Source organism: Trachemys scripta, chromosome 11 (assembly GCF_013100865.1).
Source record: "Trachemys scripta elegans isolate TJP31775 chromosome 11, CAS_Tse_1.0, whole genome shotgun sequence".
NCBI lineage: Eukaryota > Metazoa > Chordata > Testudines > Emydidae > Trachemys > Trachemys scripta.
Genome location: NC_048308.1, coordinates 26102561 through 26121098, shown reverse-complemented (window position 1 = coordinate 26121098; position 18538 = coordinate 26102561). Strand labels below are relative to the sequence as shown.

Genomic DNA, 18538 nt, shown 5'->3' with positions numbered 1-18538 from the left:
ATATTGATCCTCCAGGAGCTAGATATGCTGGTTGTGATACCAGAATCCATTGGTGGTAGAAAAGGTCCATGCTGCACTTCCAGGCTCTAGACCTATATGTATAATACTCTTTTTTGTAAGATATAATGCACTATTTAAGACATGGCAACATCATATACAATCATAATAAACACTCACATAAAGTTGTTGAATCTCCTTTTACGTTACAGGGTTTTGAATTATTGGCATATAGTGATTTCTGCACTTTTTATGTCTATAAACATCCCACTTTACACAGTTATTATTTAACTTTGTCTTATAGGCTCATCCTAAAGTTTGTGAAAAGCTAAAAGCTTTAATGATGGAGTGGTCAGAAGATTTTCAAAAGGACCCTCAATTTAGCTTAATATCTGCAACTATTAAATCTCTTAAAGAAGAGGGAGTAACTTTTCCTACAGCTGGATCTCAGGTAATGACAGATATAATTCTGATCTGACACATGCCAAAAGACTTTTTTTATATTAGATTTCTAATGATGTGCTTGTGTTATGAATATGGGGATAAGAGACCAATAATCTATTGAAATGACATCTTTCTGTTGCTGTTTAAAGAGCAGGTTATAAAACCAGAGGTACCTTTGGGTCCCAGTTTAGGAGTGACCTTCTCCCTTCCACAACCAGGCACACATCTGTTCATTTTGCTCTTTTACTTCTTTCCTGCCTTCAGAATGTATGAGCGGATGACTAAGTTGTGCTGCATGCTGCCACTGTGGAAACTGGAGTGGCACCTGATGCCTGACCATCCCAGACTAAGTCAAAACTTTTCTGAGGTGTCCAGTAGCTTGAATTTAAATGCCTTGCCTGTTGTGAGTCCTCCCTACAGTGCACTTTCTAGGTGTTTCTGTAGCACCAAAGGTGACTATTTGAACACCTCACACGTTAACTTATTTCTCCTCATGATGCCCCATGAGATGAGTATTGTTATCCCTGTTGTCCAGATGGGGAGCTGAGGCACGGAGAGGTCAAGTGATCTACCAGATGCGTTTAATCTGTTGCAGAGCTGGAAACAGATCTCCTAAGTCCCTGTCCTGTTTCTTAACCACACAACCATCCTTTCATTTCAGGAATTGCCCTTCCTCTGCGTGATGGGGCTACCTGGTATCTATCCTGGTATCTCTTATAGCTAGTATGGCTAGTTCTCTGGATAATAGGTGTATGGTACATTCCAGAATTTGGCTAGAATAATCCCTAAACAAAAAGACAAAGTATTGTGTGCTGCATACAATAATTCCATGAACTTTGAATCTTGCCCTACTTAACATTGAGGGAGGTGCTTTTTGTCTGCTAGCCAGCTGGGACTTGTCAGAACAAAACTAAGAGTCTGGAATTGGAGGTAAAAGCATATGCTGTAAATGACAGATATGGCAAAGATTTGAATTCATGGATGGAGAGTTCTTCGACCAGGCTTGCACTGCTGAACTACTGATAACGAGTTACGCTTCATTGTCTCTCTTGAGGATAAAATTTTTTGTTTGGGTCTTGACAGGCTGAATGTTTCAGTTACATTACCTCATGCATTGCCCTACAAACAAGTGAGATTGAAGGTTTCATTGTTCATTAACATTTGTTCTTGCAAAAAATGTTTGTTAGGACTCATGAGAAACAGTAAAAAGCAACAGAGGGTCCTGTGGCACCTTTAAGACTAACAGAAGTATTGGGAGCATAAGCTTTTGTGGGTAAGAACCTCACTTCTTCAGATGCAAGTAATGGAAATCTCCAGAGGCAGGTATAAATCAGTATGGAGATAACGAGGTTAGTTCAATCAGGGAGGGTGAGGTGCTGTGCTAGCAGTTGAGGTGTGAACACCAAGGGAGGAGAAACTGCTTCTGTAGTTGGAAAGCCATTCACAGTCTTTGTTTAATCCTGATCTGATGGTGTCAAATTTGCAAATGAACTGGAGCTCAGCAGTTTCTCTTTGGAGTCTGGTCCTGGAATTTTTTTGCTGTAAGATGGTATAAAGGTAGCCTCTGTTGCTTTTTACAGATTCAGACTAACACGGCTACCCCTCTGATACATGAGAAATAGTATCATTGCTAGGGCCTTACACTGAATGTACTGTTGCTGAGCCTCAAGGCCCCTTCTCTGCTAGGGTTTATGAAAGCTTCAAGGAAAATCCCACGCTGTTGTATATGCTCCTTGCTTTTTTCCTGTTAATCTCTTTAATGTAGCAGATGACCAGTTTTACTTCCTTTCTCCCTCACACCCCACGCTCGTAGGGGTGGAGGGTGGCTCTTCGTCCTCACAACAAAAAGGTCTTTCTCCTTTCTGTAAGTCCTAACCTAGATGCTGTTTAGTTGACTTCCTCTGCTGTTGCTGTGCTTAGAGGGAATTGCATTGCAACAGTGGGGAGTATGAGAGGCCGAGGGCATACTGTCCTGCAGAGAGGGGTGGAAATAATAAATAGTAATAAATGGTTTCCTTGTGTCTAGAACACACAAAAACTGAAGCCGTGGGGAGTAAATTAAAAAAGGGGGGCGGGGGGAGGGAATCTCCACTTGATGGCGTGAAATGATGGCGAGGTAAGTATGTAATACTGTTACATATACATTTCTTTAAAGGCACTGTAGAACTTTCTTTTTTGCTTGAAACATAGCTGTATTCTTGTTGCCAATTCATTTGCAGACTCTCACAAGTGTTGCCAAGAATGGTGCATCATCAAGCAAAAACAAAGAAGATGAAGATATAGCTAAAGGTAAATTATTAGTCACAGCCTTTGGTTAGAAATGTAACACTTATAAGTGTTCTATACTTGTGCTCTGAAACACATTTTGTTAACATGCATAAATTTTCCACTAAAAAAGAAAACTGTACCCAGAGAAAACTGTTCCACAGAATGGAAAGTGATAACGATGTGGGAGGCCAGGAGACAATAATATGCTGTTTTTGAAAAAGCTTTGGAGGAGGAGGTGGATAAGAGGTATTACCCATATGCAGTCCACTGGCATGGGCCTTGGAAGGACTGCTTGTACTGCAGCTGTTCCTCCTCTTTATAGAGCTCTTGATCTCCTCTTCCCTTCTGCCCCATCCCTTCTCTTCCTCCCCTCCCCATCTGTCCACTCTGAAAGATGGAGGCTTTAAAATGTTTTTATTCTTTATGCTCTCATGTTGTGCAGATATCCTTACTCACATGACACAGCAAAGAATTTGTATACGGATTTCTGGTATTATCAATAACATCACTGTCTTAGCATGAAAGCTGTCTTATAGTGAACTTGAAATTCCTATTGTAATTAACATGTTTGCTTTTATAATATATTTCAGAACTTGTTCGTGGCTAGTTTCTTTTGAACTTTCAAATTGCAGGGCTAAGTAAACTTATTGGAGTTTAGACAGGTTAAAAGTTTAAGAATAAGGAATTTGAATTCAAAATACCTTTAATCTGAAAAACAGATCTATATCGTGCACTTCATTTTTAAAATATATTATATGAAATTGGCCTTCCACTTTTCTTGTTTCAGAAACTAAAACTATTCATACATAAATAATAAAATATACAGACTTACTTTTTTTATTTTCCAAACCGTAGCTATTGAATTATCTCTGCAAGAGCAGAAACAGCAGCAAACGGAAACTAAATCCTTATACCCATCTGCAGAAATTCAACAGAACAATCAGAAGGTCTTAAGGAAGGTGCGAGCCCTGTATGACTTTGAAGCTGTTGAGGACAATGAGCTCACCTTTAAAAGTGGAGAAATTATCATCGTTTTGGATGACAGGTACAGTGTGTTTAGATGAAGGTGTATTTTACTATTGAAACATGATGTTGGCTTTGAACGTTTAAATTGGTTCTTTATGAGCTGTGTCCTGACTGTATTTTTTTTCTTTCTACGACTCCTGATATTGCCTTCTTTTACACCATGCGTTACACTTGGGACTGCTTTCCAATTAATAATATCTAAGCCTCTCTCATTTTTCTTCCAATTACTTTTAGCTTGCCTGTGCATGGATCTTCTGTTGAAGTCAACAGAGCCCTTTATTAACATCCACATTTCATTTGTCTTCAGTTTAGATCTGTACTGTTTGTGTCTTTAGTCTATAAGTACTTAGAGGCAAGGATTTTTGCTTTTGACCCTGACATAAAGTGCACTGTACATCCAGTAATGGCATATAATAAATTCAAGCTCCATCTAGAAATGATGAAAGCCCTGGCTACTGACTGCGTCCATATTTATTCAGGTACAAAATGATTGACAATATTTAACAGTTATGTTGTCCTTTTAAATCATCCAAGTGCTTTACAGACTAATTATGGATGTAGTCTTAACGGGACAGTCATAGACTTCTTTAATTTTACTCTTCATTGTTGCTGCTGCCACCACCACTGCCCTGACTTCAGCTGGAAAATAAAAGTTAATTCTCTGCCAGTGTTGTCCTTATTTAGCAAACAGTGACTTACTGTTCCTTTTTCTGCTTGTAGGCATTAGAGCAGAAACTGTAGCTCTGCCTTGTTTTTCCCAATGTGTGTAGTATTGTACAATGTTTAGGTTCAGTTAGTGGGACACAGTCAACTCAAAATTTGTGACAAGTTAAAAGAAGCTTCAAGCACTACATCTCCCCTGAATGATCCTGCTGATTTTTGGTGTGTTACTACTACAGTTTTCCTGTCTGTAAAAATGCTTTTCCTCTCCTCTGTTGCTGGGTGAAAGTCTCATATAAATCAGAGAAACAGACTGTATTGAGACAAAGTGCTGTCAAATGCACAAAATTGAAGAAAATAAACATTAATTTTTGAGTTGCAGTGTGGGGGTGAATTTCAGGCAGAGTGTAATTCCTAAGTTGACAGTATCTTTTGACTTGAATTGCCTCCACTACTGTACTCTACAGTAGAATAACACAGAACATTGTAGGTCCTATAGGCCTGATCCCGCAAGTTGTTCTGAGCCCTCAACTCCTGTGCACTTTGCAGAAGGTACTCAGCAATTTGCTCCAGGGGGCGCACAGCCTTTATTTGGGCATTATCACTGATATTGATGAAGTTTTGCCTGAGTTAGAGGGCTGATGATTAACGTTATATTAATAGCACTTATGGTTTCTAATACCTCCTTAATAACTGAAAGATCGAATGATGGAATAAGAACCTCCAGCTATTTAGAATCTATTTGTAAATTTAGCTTTTAATGGTATGAATGTTTAAAATTTTCTAATTAAACATTTTAATTCCTCAGTGATGCCAATTGGTGGAAAGGTGAAAATCAGAGAGGAGTAGGTCTATTCCCATCTAACTTTGTATCCTCTAACTTAAATGAAGAACCTGAGACAGGTAAGTTGCATATTAAAATCTACCACGTGATGCTTTAAAAAGGTGGGCAAGTGAAATATTCAACTTGGCTTCTCTTTAATCCCTCAGTACAGTGACTTGCCCAGGGTCACGCAGTATACCAGGAAGAGAATCCAGGGATGGAATCCTGACCCAATTTAAGTCAGTGGGAATTTTGCCTCTGGTTTCAGTGGAACTAGGATTTTCACCCGTTTTTGTCTCCTTTTTGTTAAACCACTGTACTTTCCTGTTACAGAAAGCTGGTTTTGTTATTTTATGTACTCTAGTCTCTCATGAAGAACAAATTATATTTGAATCCAGTAACCTACCACCTAAACTGTTGCTGGAATATAGCTTGGACTCTGTGTGCCATTAGTCATGAGTTTAAAACTGAATTGTATTCATGCTCATGTCTAAGACCTGGTCTTTACTGCAGGGGGGAGGGAGGGAGGATCGATCTAAGTTATGCAACTTCAGCTACGTGAATAACGAACTGAAGTTGACGTACTTAGACCTACTCACCGGTGTCTTCACTGCAGTGAGTCGACTGCTGCCACTCCTTCGTGGACTCTGCCTGCGCCTCTCGTACAGGCAGTCGACGGGAGAGTGCTCGGGGGGGTCGATTTATCGCGTCTAGACTAGACGCGTTAAATCGACTCCTGTTGGATCGATTGCTGCCCGCTGATCCGGCAGGTAGTATAGACATACCCTAACTCAGTTTAAGGTAAAAATTGATAGTTTGATTCACACCAGTACTTTCAGAAGTAACTCTATGTATACAGTGTTGTTGTAGCCATATTGGTCACAAGATATTAGAGAGACAAGTCTCTCTCACCAACAGAGGTTGGTCCAATAAAGGATATTACCTCACCCACGTTGTCTCTGTTAGTAATTCTAAACATTTACACAGGCATCTTAAAATTCCATGATATAAAATGTGTGTGAGTGATAGGGTTGTTTTCGAAACTGGTGGAGATCAAATAGACACGTACCCTTGCTGGAATCTGATTCACAGTTTTGGATCTTTGTCCAAGGAACAATGGACTGAATTCCAAGTAGAGCCTATCACATTCAGAAACTGATCAACTTGGAATTTGTTTTGCTGTAATGCAATGTTTTCTCCCTGCTTCGAAGACCTAAGAGCATCACTTTCTGGGAGTCATTTGCTTTTTTTAAGTTCTCTTTGACATCAAAGAGTGTATTTGTACTCGGGTCTAAGGAAACAGATTAAACTATGCAGTGTTGAATATTTGTTTTTTGAGAATAGGAGGGTATATTTTTAGGATAGTATAGTAACAAAGATGAAGAAGAGGAACTGACATTCATGTTCTCTTAGCTACTGTGGATAAAGCCCCTGTTACTGAAGATACTACAGAAGAAGTTAAGAAAGCAGAACCTGAACCTGTTTATATAGATGAGGTATGCAATCATTTTAGAAACTTGTTTGTTTTTATATTGCATATAATGAAACACAATATATAGAAATACATACACAAAGAGAAAATAGCATATAAATAATAAAGTTCAGTGTTCACAACAAAACCATGGGGAGTGCAGGAGGATGAACACCTATACTTATAAAGGTCATGTAGGGCATTAATAATTGAAGTGACTAAATAGATAAATAAGTAAGAATGTAGTCAGCAAGTATCGGAAACTAATATATACTAAACTACAAGGTATGCAATAGTTTCATGTGTGACTAGACTTCCTTGTATTTTTTCCACACGCTTCTGTTAGTCACTTTTTCCATTAATGCAGTAGTAGAGCGCTCACTCAGCCAGTCTGTGTATGAGGGAGGAATTGCAGATTTCCTTTTCCTTAAAATAACTCTTTTGGGAGAGCACTGAATATAGCATTCCAGAACACATGCATTTTTTGACAGGTATAGAGGATGTGTGAAAGGTTGACATGTGGCTGCTTGGATCTCCAATACTCTTTGAGCGTTGCCAGTCTAGCCTTAAACACTCTTGAGTCCACTAGTACCTTCTCATATCTTGTTCTGGAAACAGACACTTTCAATGGATACAAAATGTGGTGTTAAGTGTTTTATACAAGTTTTATGAAAATATTAGTCCTTACATCTGTGATGGGGTAGTCTGCCACTTAAGGGCAGTAGTGGCCCTTTAAGGTTTGAAAGCAATAGATATAAGGACCTAAGGGGGATATGGGTAGAGAGAAAGCAGTCCCAGAATTTAGTGGTGCTGGGGAGGAAATCCTGTCATTGTACCTTTAAGAGTCCAGGGCCAGGAGCCTTGCAAAGAGGGCAGGGCAAGGCTCCCCTTCCCCACCAACCAATTGGGAATGAGCTGAGAGAAGGGGCAAGCTCATTCAGGAAGGACTGAAAAGGAGTAATCTATAGAAGGAACTAGGAGGGGTTCCAAAAAGAGACTTCTTTCTGCGCCTGGAAACAGTATCTCCTGAAGGAAAAAGTAGTTGGACTGAGCCCAAGATGATGAATGTCCCCAGGTGCATCTGAGTAAGGTCTGCCTTACGCTTCGGACTGTCATTAATAAATGAGACTCTTGGAAGGGGATGTTCTTTGGTAAAAAGGTCTGTCTGGACTTGCTTATAACCCAGGTGAAGGGAAGCTCAAGTAGAGCCAAGCTGCAGCACCACACCTGACTGAAAGAGGTGTGCTAGGGTGACTTCTCTGCTGTCACAACATCTTTCTGTGCTGACTGGTGAAAATAGACAGTGGAGAAAAATCTTGTTTAGATCTCTTTATAAAAAAGGCATTTTTCCATTTTGAAACGAAAACTAGAGAACTCTGTGCTATGTTTTAGAAATAACTACATTTTAAAAATCTTTTATCTGTCATTCAGGATAAAATGGATAGAGCGCTGCAGGTACTTCAGAGTATAGATCCTACGGATGCAAAGCCTGATTCACCAGATCTTCTAGACTTAGAAGGTATTCTTATGAGTATTCCTAAATATGCTAACTTTAGTATCTCATTCTACAGCCAATAACAAAAACAGAATTTGTTTTTGTTTGTTTCTCTCATTTTATTTGCTAGGTCTCTGGGTTTTAAATGTAAAAGTGCTCTTGGTCTGTACTGATAGAAGGCTCCAATAGATATGTTGGGCTTGGGTCTTGGGGGGTGTTAGGCTAATATATGGTTGGGACCAAAATCTGCAATTGTTACTTAAACAGAATTATTGTTATATATTGCATAAGTGACTTGCTCAGCCTCTGAAAGTTAGGGCACTGACAACATCACTTTGAAGGACCCATGTTGTCAGAGTGCTGTCAGAACTCTGCTGGAGGTGGAGCTATTTGTCCCGGAGGAACAAGTGACTCTGGGTAAATAAACTGGTAATAGTGTTTGCTATTTTCAAATCCTGTTATGCTATATGAAAATGTGTTCGCTGCCTGTCAAGAGCTTCCCCTGGAGTATCTCATATGAACATGTTCATGCACACATTAAAAAAAGAAATTCCCTAAACTAATCAAAATATCTTTTTTGTGTGTGCTAGGAAGGAAAAAATTGATGCCATTTCTGTTCTTAGAGAAATTATGCTAAGAGGGTGGGGGAGCATATAACCCAACTAAATCTTTCTTCAGACTGGGCGAACTATAGTCGGATAGATGTTTTAAAATACTATATCACTGTGAAAAAACCATGAGAATGGCCATACTGGGTTACACCAATGGTCTGTCTAGCCCAGTATCTTGTCTTCTGACAATGGCCAGTACCAGATGCTTCAGAGGGAATTAACATAATGGGAATTTACCAAGTGATTTATCCCCTGTCATCCAATCCCAGCGTCTGGCAGTCAGAGGTTTAGGGACACCCAGAGCCTGGGGTTCTATCCCTGTCCATCTCGGCTAATAGCCCCAATGGAGCTATCCTCTGTGAACTTACCTAATTCTTTTTGAACACAGTTATACTTTTGGCCTTTACAGCATCCCCCTGGCAACGAGTTCCACAAGTTGACTGTGCATTGTATGAAGAAGTACTTCCTTATTTTTGTTTTAAATCTGCTGCTTATTCATTTCATTGGGTGACCCCTGGTTCATGTGTTTTGTGAAGGGGTAAATAACACTTCCTTATTCACTTTCTCCACACTATTCATTATATTATAGATTTCTATCATATCCCTCTTTTGTTGTCTCTTTTCTCCTCTGAATAGCCCCCGTCTTTTTAATTTCTCCTCATATGAAAGCTGTTCCATTTTTATTGGCTGTCTCTGTACCTTTTCCAATTCTAATATATCTTTTTTTGAGATGGAACAACCAAAACTGCATGCAGTATTTAAGGTGTGGGCATACCATAGGTTTATAAACATATTTTCTCTTATTAAATATCCTTTCCTTAATGGACAGCGTACACTTAAAAATTAGATGAAAGGTGTATTTTACATTGTAATTCTTTCCTTCACAATATATTTAGTGACTTTTAAATCTCTGGTGTCACGGCATGAATTCCTAAAGGTCATGCAATATGCAGTTTCATTGGTGGTATTATGGTGTGCTGTAGCTCTAAAGTAATTGATTTTCATTAGATGTAGATACAGCAGTTTTGAGAAGATTATTTGAGAAATTTCAATGCTGTTTGTATAGCAAACTAATTCTTGATTCCCCTCCTCTTTTGGAATAACTGGAAAATTATTGGTTGTCTTTAATTACAATATTAAAAATTAAGAGCAAATTAAAAAAAAAAGACTAGGTAGTAAACAAATATTATACTCTTTCCATTAATATGGGTGTATTCAGCTAAAATATATTCTTACCCAGGGCTAGGCTTAAAGTTTTAATTGTACAATATATTAACACTTTTGTATTCACAGACATCTGTCAACAGATGGGTCCTATGATAGATGAAAAACTAGAGGAGATTGATAGGTGAGCCATGATCTCTTTCTTGTGTTTTCAAACAAGGAGTACAACACTGTTACATAGGCTTCATCTTTATTTGTGAGGGCTTTAGATTGGGCATGGGATTACCACATTTTACTATACCTGTGCTCTTTTTCACCTACCTAAAATAGAAAATCTTATAGAATAGAAAATTGACAAGCTCACTCTTTATTTGTTTTAACTTTTTAATATTTAGTTTGATTTTCATTTTAGTAGGGCCTTAAAGGCCCCAAACAAGATCCGGACCCTGTTGTGTTTTGGGTACTGTAAAAGTAAATAATAAGATACAGTTCCTGCCCTAAAGAGCTTCCAATCTAAATAGGGAGGAATGTACAGTTGCAGTTTTTCATTGACACCAGTAGCAGTACATCTAAAATTATCTGAGCCTAATTTTCAATTTGCTGATTACTGTTATCGATAAGGGAACGTACTCAAATGCAGTGATTTCTCCTAGACCTTTGAGGAGACTTGATGATAAATGGGTAAAAGGTGAAGATAGCAAAGAGAGACTGACAGAGTTGCTTTTTCAATTTGACTATGAGAAGGATCCCCAACCTCTTCTCTTGCCTACCTTCCCAAGTTCCATCAGTATGATAACTGGGAATGGAGCTGGACATCTTAAAAATACAAATAAATGTCTTTTTTTTTTAAAAAAATATATATATATATATATATATATATAATTTTCTTATTAGTTAAGAAGCTCTTTAAGCACAGTCTTAGTTTAACTGTTGCAAAATACCCAGAGGCATAAGTAACTCTGAAGGAGCTTTGAGTAAATTGTTTGTTTTTTAATTAGGAAACATTCAGAATTATCTGAATTGAATGTGAAAGTTCTAGAAGCCTTGGAACTCTGTAATAAACTGATGAATGAAGCGCCTATGTATTCAGCCTATTCAAAGGTCCATCCTCCAGCACATTATCCACCCACATCAGCTGGTGTTCCAGTGCAGGTCAGTAACCTTTCCAGAAAACAGAGGCTTTCCTAATATGCATCTTCTTTTTAAAGGGTGATAACAAGGCATAAAGGAGAACAGGCTTTATTGCTAGCTTCTAAACAATATGATGTTTCCTCATAATCATTAAATCCTGTAGAATAAAATGTACTAGAACAAAATAGGTATCTTCTAGCACTAAAATGCAATTGTTAATCTTTGCTGTACAGTTAGTAGAAGGACGTTGTATTCTGACTGTTGAAGTTTAACAACCTCGTTAACCCGTTTTCTCAGTGACAGTCACTCAACAAAAAAAATTTTTTTACACTCGTGTGTTTCACAGATGGATAGATTTACTGAGTCATATGTCCTTCCTTAATCCCAAAAGAAAATGTTACTCTCCTATCTATTTTCAGGGACATGATTGAACTTTCTAATATGGTATGCATCATTAGGACAGTACACTTTTTCCAGATATAGTAATTCTGCTTTGGATGTATCACTTTGGGTTTATCACTATCTGTTTTTTCCCCCCTCTTAAGTAACAAGCACTTTGTGCATTAGTGGGTTAAATAACTCCAATATTGGATTCAGAATGAACTCTTATCTGCCCAACGTATGTTCATTTATGAAAGCAAAAAATGGAGAAAAGGCAAGGAGTATTTAAAGGAGACACTTAGAAAGAAAAAGTAGAATGTGCCTGCATATTTTAGGTGGGTTTTAAATGAATGTTAATTGTTCAGTGTGAAAAGAATAGTTACCATAGCAACTGCCACATCAAGGAAGATGCACTTAACTATTATGCCATGCCTTGAACTCTTGAAAATGATGAAAAATTCATTATATTTCGGGGGAGAAAAGAAATTCTGGATATGAGACAGCTGGAGTTTTTAATATTGCTGATCTCTTCTGAGATACTGCTTCCTGCTGTGGATAAAACAGCAAAATGGTGCTAAGCACAGTTGTATTGCACAAAGTTATGTATTTCCATGTATGTATGTATGTATACTTCATTCCAAAACCAATGTGTGCAATATTCATATTTGATTTGTGTGTATACTGCATTGGCTTACCCTGCCTGTGGCTTGAACTGTAAAGACGTTAAGAAAAATCAGTTATTTACATAAGATACATGCCATTTAACACACAGTGGAAATGTTCTTTTAATTTAAGTATGTCTTTAAGAAGCAACATTTCACCAGTATGAATAACCTGATAAACAGTCTCTCAGCTTCTGTTTCTCCTTTGTCAAATGGGAATTGTGCCTCCTTAGTGTTAATTTCTGCATTTCTTGACTTAATATAAGGTTCTTATAGCAAGGTTAACTTTTTTCCTGTTGTATACTAACTTACAAAGTCTCTTAGAGTGTATATACAAAGGAGGTACAGGTTAAAAATCACCACCACATCCTCCTGCTGAAAACATTTGCCTACAGTGTGATTTGAAATAGCAACAGTGCAAATTAAGGATGGAATAGTTAGAAAAATGAGGCAGTGTGAATGTAGGCAGTGCATTTATCATCTGAGGGAGCTGCATACCTTATTGCAGCTAGAAATGTCTTCAAATGAACATCACCTGATCTTCCTCTAACAAAGTTTCTGGTACACAGATACTGTGTACCAGAAACTTTGTTAATCTTCTGTTAAATTCCCATCCACCCACATTACATTATTGGGAGATGGGGGAAGGGAGGAGAGTTCCATTCTTTGAGATAGTTGATGCATGGTGTGTGTTCTGTTTCATTTACAGCCATATTCTGTACAACCACATGGTGGGAACTACATGGTTCAGGGTATGCACCAAGTCACTCTTCCTCAAGGCTACAGTCTAGGACCTGATCAGATGGGCCAACTGAGGTCCCTGCCTCAAACTATAAATTCTTCAGGAGCAACTCAGCCTGCTCAAGCTTCATATTTAAGGTAACACTTCAGCAAGACTTTAATATAAGATTTGATTTCCCCCAGATAGATTAAAAGTCTAGAGGTGGGTAAATTCTTAATGAATATTGAATGTCACTAAAAATTTTTGTTCTATTTTTGTTACTTCAGAAATGTGAAAAATCAAATCACTTTTGAAATGGCTTATAGTATGATACGCAAATGAACTTGGTAATCATAACCATCACTGTTTTAAAATGATTTTTTTCTGTTGCAGTTCTGGACCAGATTCTGTGGCAAACTCCGGATACATGAACCAGAACTCTGGCCTTCAGTCAGCTACTTACACCCAGCATATGGGAATGTCTGTGGATATGTCAGCTTATCAGAACTCTTCATCTAATTTGCCGCAAGGAGCAGGCTATCCTGTGGCACTTCCACCTCATTCAGTTCCGCAACAACAAACAAATTACCATCCACAGCCTCTCCTTTGAAAATAAACCAAGCTCATATTCCTAAAAGCATTCGTAAATGTTGGTGATCCTCATGATTTAAATAGCCTGTCGTTGGTATACAAGTACACTTTCCCTTGATTAAAATAAACAATCCAATTTGCTTCATTATAAATCTAAGCGATTATTTCAGAGTTAAATGTATTTCAAATTCGACAGTTCAGAATCGTTCTAAAGACAGTTTGAGCTAATGATATAAAAAAAATCATAAATGATTTCAATCCCCACTTAAGTAGCCTCCATCAGCTAAAACTTTCAATCTCATGGAGTATCATTCTCAAATCTAAACTCAAATAAGAGAATCCTTTCCTTTTTTTCTGGAAACTTGAGAGGGTGCTTTAAAATCTAGTTAGGTTGCTTTATCTGTTCTTTTTGTAGTCTTTTCCATTCCATTGTTTTAGAGCATCTTTTCACTTCAGTAGTATTTCTTCCAACAAACCCCAATGATTTAGACAAATTATAGTTCTGTTTGTTGCACAATAAGCAGTTCTGCTTTATGGGATGCATTGCATAATAGAACAATTGCATGATAAAGCAAGTGTGAATGGAGAGGGAGACTATTCCTTGATATTATGGCAATGAGGACCATGTAAATACAACAATATGAAAATTCTAGGTTTTTTTGGATTGTTGCCAGACTTGATTTGGTGTTCCAAGGGGGTCTTTTGTTTCCCTTACAAGGAATTGGGGGGGGTGGGGGGAGTTGCTACTAGGGAGCCTCTCTTGCTCCTTCTCCAGAAGGGGTTGCACTGCCAGCATCTTGTGGGTAGGGGATGCTGCAGAGTAACAGGTGCTCTGAGGTTGCAGGTTACTTAGCTGGCAATTTGTGAAATCTGTCTTTGTTGTTTAAATGTGGGAGAGCTGTCTCATTCCCTTTGGTTAGAGAGAGGCTCAGGAGTGCTGTTTATCAGGGGCCTGTGGGAGTCTGCCTTGTTTGCTCTGAAAATGGTGGAGGTGAGCTTCAGGAGCACAAAGCTTTATGGACCAGAAAGCTCTCGTCTTTAGGCTTTCTTCTCACTGTCACCGTTCACTTGTCTAAATGAATACATTTGAGAATGTATACTTATACCACTGTGGATCCAAAGCAAAGGTCCTTTGTTAGTGGGACTGTTTTACTCTTTGGATATAAGGAATGGATACACGCTGAAAATAACAAGCAGGCCTTTTAAAAAAAGGAATCGCCTCATACCTGAGGACCTGTAGCATTCAGTGGAAAAGAAACAAGATCTGGAGACTTTTCCTGACACTTAATTTTTATGGGTGATTTTTGTAAAAGAGTAAATGAACTACAAGAGCTGGATAATCTTCCAAGAATATGGGATTTCTTTCCTTTTATTATTTTAACTTCTGGAAATTTGCACATCACTCTCCTCCAGGTTACCTACTTGGCTTCTTAATATGATTATATTTATTCATATTTTTAATTTTGTTATGAATGGCCGACATTTAGACTGGGAAGAATAATGGATTTATATAAGTTTTTGATAAACAAAATACCTTGGTTAAATGCATGGAAATCTGAAAGCATGTCCACAAATGAGTGTTTTGATGTACATTGTTTTCTACCAAATGAGACCTTGTTACATGGTAGATCTTCCTTGTGTTCTCCCAAAATAAAACTCACTATCTGTTCAGTGCCACCTCCATTTGTCTTACTGTTACTAAATACATTATTTAGTATGATCTTGTTCAGATGTAGCTTCATGTTGGAACAGTAAGGTATTCAGTATCTGGTCATTTGAAACTCAAGTTTGTGTAACTGGAGCTGTAGTTTTTCCTCTCCAGTGTTTTAATTTGGCATTATCCTTCCAGGTGAAGCTGTTCAGTATAAATGTAAAGTGCTTTAATATGACACCTTTTTAAAGCATTTTGATAATGTATTCCTTGTGTTCTTTTGGTGGGGGGGGAGAACCAAGAAAATTCATTTCAAAAGCTGCTGTGTAAAATTCTTGCTATTTGAAAATTTGTATTCAAGGACTTATTTTGTTCCAAATAATTTAATCAAATTAAACCCCATTAACATTTATGAAGGTTTTTCATGTTTGTCATTGAAATATAAGGAAAGTTTTTATTGGATTCAAAGTCTTTGAGACAGTATAAATATTGCCCAATATCTTAATTTGGGATTAATAGAGTTGGCTCTGAGTTAGATTAAAGTGTTTGATTAAATTTTGTTCTTTATAATATATGAAGTATAAATAGTGTATATACCCATTTGTGTCTGAGATTTTATACACATGCATATATAGATATACACACTTAAAAACAAAACAGAAACCCCTGACACTTGATGTTGCAGGATTTGGCATCCTATAATCTCTTGTAATCCAAATCATAGGCATTTCTGAAAGTTGTAGATAGTGTAAAATATTTGATTGTTATTAAAATTGTGTATTTAGAGGATTTTGGTGTTAATGGGATCAGTTTTCTCTCTTCATTCTTCTATACCTAATCATATTTATTTTTAAGGTCTGATTGTAGTTAAATATGCTGCCAAAGGAACTGTTTAACTTCAGATTTCTACATTAGGTTTATACCTGCTGTCTTATATCAGGAGTAAATAGTAGATAACTTCTGCTTTTTCATATAAAATAGAAGTTTCTGCAACTTTAAAATGAGAATTTTATTATTGTATTTAACTTTGTTTCATGGGTGTCAAAAACAGACTGCATAAACTTTATTCTACTTTGAGTTGTTTGCTACCTGCTAAAAAAACTTGTGTAAAAATGTCACTTTTTCACTTGAACAATATGTGAGGACATCATTTATCTGTAGTATCACCATGCAGAGAACGTTTTAAAGGATTTTAAAATTTCAGATATCTTTGAATTGGCAAGCACCTTGTCTATTTAATAAATCTGTTTTTAGAAATTCCAGTATTCCAAAATAAAATTGGTAATTAATGTAATTGTTAAAGCTTAAAACATGTTCTGTGTTCATTTTGTTTTGATGAGTGGACTTTCATATTCGTAGCTGCTGTCTTTTGGAGTAGTACAACTCAATGAGCAGTAGTCATTTTGAGAAGAAAGCTGGTGGTGGCTATAAATGCAGCTCTATTCTCTTATTGTAACTGTTTTTCCTATAAGAGCCTTTTTCCGTACTTACCTCTATGCATTTTTCTACACCACAATATTAAATATGAGCAGGATTGGTACCTATAAATTTAGTGAATCTTCTTGTAGGATATTTTCTACACTTGCAGTAGATAAATTATACATGAAACTGATTGCTAAAAAGATCAAAATAATTTCAAAGATTGAATAGATGAAGGGAAGAAGAAATAAAAAGGGGCAGATCCTCGGCTAGTGTAAATTTTCATTGCACTGTTGAAGTCAGTGGAGATTCTGACAACTTTCACCCTGCCTGGTGAGCTGCTTTTCCATAGTGCAGTGTGATTGAATGCAATCTGTGAACTCATTTTGCAGGTTAGGCTCCAGCTGCTTCTGTTTGTCTAGATTTAAACTGAGGAGTTTAAATGCTTATCTAAAGTAAAAGATTATTGGGTGGAAGGAGAAGGGGATTGCAGTTTATAGAAAATACTGTCTTCAGGGAATTTGGAGTGTTAATAGATTTGTTCCATTGGAGTAACCAACTGGCCTTTTGCCTACAGTATGTTTGCATTGCCTTTTGTGAATAAAATTTGTTTAACAAACAGTGGAAAGTTTTCTGTCTGTTTCAAAGTTAGAGAAATATGTAGCTCTGCCAAGTCACACAATTGGTTTTTTGCATACATATATAACATAGCTATAGTACGTTTGACACACAATACCGCTACATACTGGTGGTTGATCCATGTTTGGGTGAGGAATAACTATAGTCCTAACTATATATTATATTCAGTTTTATTGCATATTGCTAGGCCAGAGGTTCTCAAACTGGGGGTCATGAGCTGGCAGCCTCCACCTCAAACTCTGCTTCGCCTCCAGCATTTATAATAGGTTTAAATATAAAAAATGTGTTTTTAATTTATAAGGGGGGGGGGGGGCGAATGGGTGTTGCACTCAGAGACTTGCTATGTGAAAGGGGTCACCAGTACAAAACTTTGAGAATCACTATACTAGGTTTTATACATAAGAAAAATACCACTTTTCTAAAATTCAGTTATTAATCTTAAAAGTAAAAGCTAAGAGTAGTACTCTATAAGTAATAGAAACTCTCTTTAGACCACCATTGATACCCATCTAACCAAAATGAGGTTGCCAGCCAACACAATAAGGAAATAACCTCATGGTCCAAAGATTCTTTTTGTTCCCTGCCTTAGATGTGCCACAAGGACTACGTAATTCACCAGCCTGATATGCCTGAAAACAAAATGTTCCTATGAGTCATTCTTTAGCTGTAAGTCTCTGGAACATATATTGTCAATCACTTACTTGTATTATCATGAGTCACTTGTAACTTTCATGGGATAGTGTCGGGTCACTTTAGGCCCCAAATATAAGCCTTGGAACAAAAAGCACTTAAAAACCTAACCGCACAAGAAGTGTTTAAAGGATCTTTGTAAAATGTCTGTCAATGGTTTTTCAATCCACACTGCTAAGGTGAGAGAGAGAATGTGAAACTGATAAACTACAGTGAATCTGGACAATTCCCTAGTGTCTTGATTTCCTGGACAGTATATTAATGTGGGAAGTCAGCCAAGCCATGAGATAGGTTAAGATTCATAATTAAAGAAACATTTCCTTAATATTATCAATTTAGATTCAACTGAATTTTAAAAATCTAATTTAGATTTCACCATTCATGCTATTCACTTTTTGCACCACATTCATCTTGGACAAAGAAGCCAGGCTAACTAATTTAATGTAAGGAATTCTAAAATCTGCAATTTGTGTGCATAGAGGACATTAATCAATCTGATTATACTAGGTCTCTGCTTGCTTTCTACCAGATGTCTGTAGGGTCTTACGTTGCCTGGCATACGTTGGGGAAAAATTAAAAAGGGCATATTTCCTCTGTCAGTGAATGTGCTGCTAGTTATTGTTCAAAATATAAACAGTGAATTAACAAAACTAATCTAGATAATCCATTGCATAACCATATTAAATGTAGGGCT

At 37.3% G+C, this 18538-nt stretch overlaps 1 protein-coding gene across 2 annotated transcripts in view; it reads left to right on the top strand.

The window, feature by feature from the left end:
- STAM2 (signal transducing adaptor molecule 2) overlaps window positions 1–17136 on the top strand; it is a 36826-nt gene extending 19690 nt beyond the window's left edge. Inside the window, exons 5-14 of one of the 2 annotated variants that reach the window (XM_034785400.1) lie at window positions 302–448; window positions 2661–2730; window positions 3634–3754; window positions 5204–5298; window positions 6632–6714; window positions 8121–8208; window positions 10089–10143; window positions 10958–11111; window positions 12843–13012; window positions 13248–17136. In XM_034785400.1, the coding sequence (XP_034641291.1) occupies window positions 302–448; window positions 2661–2730; window positions 3634–3754; window positions 5204–5298; window positions 6632–6714; window positions 8121–8208; window positions 10089–10143; window positions 10958–11111; window positions 12843–13012; window positions 13248–13464 (1200 nt within the window). In that variant the 3' untranslated portion in view covers window positions 13465–17136. Of the gene's footprint in view, window positions 1–301; window positions 449–2660; window positions 2731–3564; window positions 3755–5203; window positions 5299–6631; window positions 6715–8120; window positions 8209–10088; window positions 10144–10957; window positions 11112–12842; window positions 13013–13247 lie in introns of both variants that reach the window. The other variant, XM_034785399.1, reaches the window with a different exon arrangement.
- The last annotated feature ends 1402 nt before the right edge of the window (window positions 17137–18538 follow it).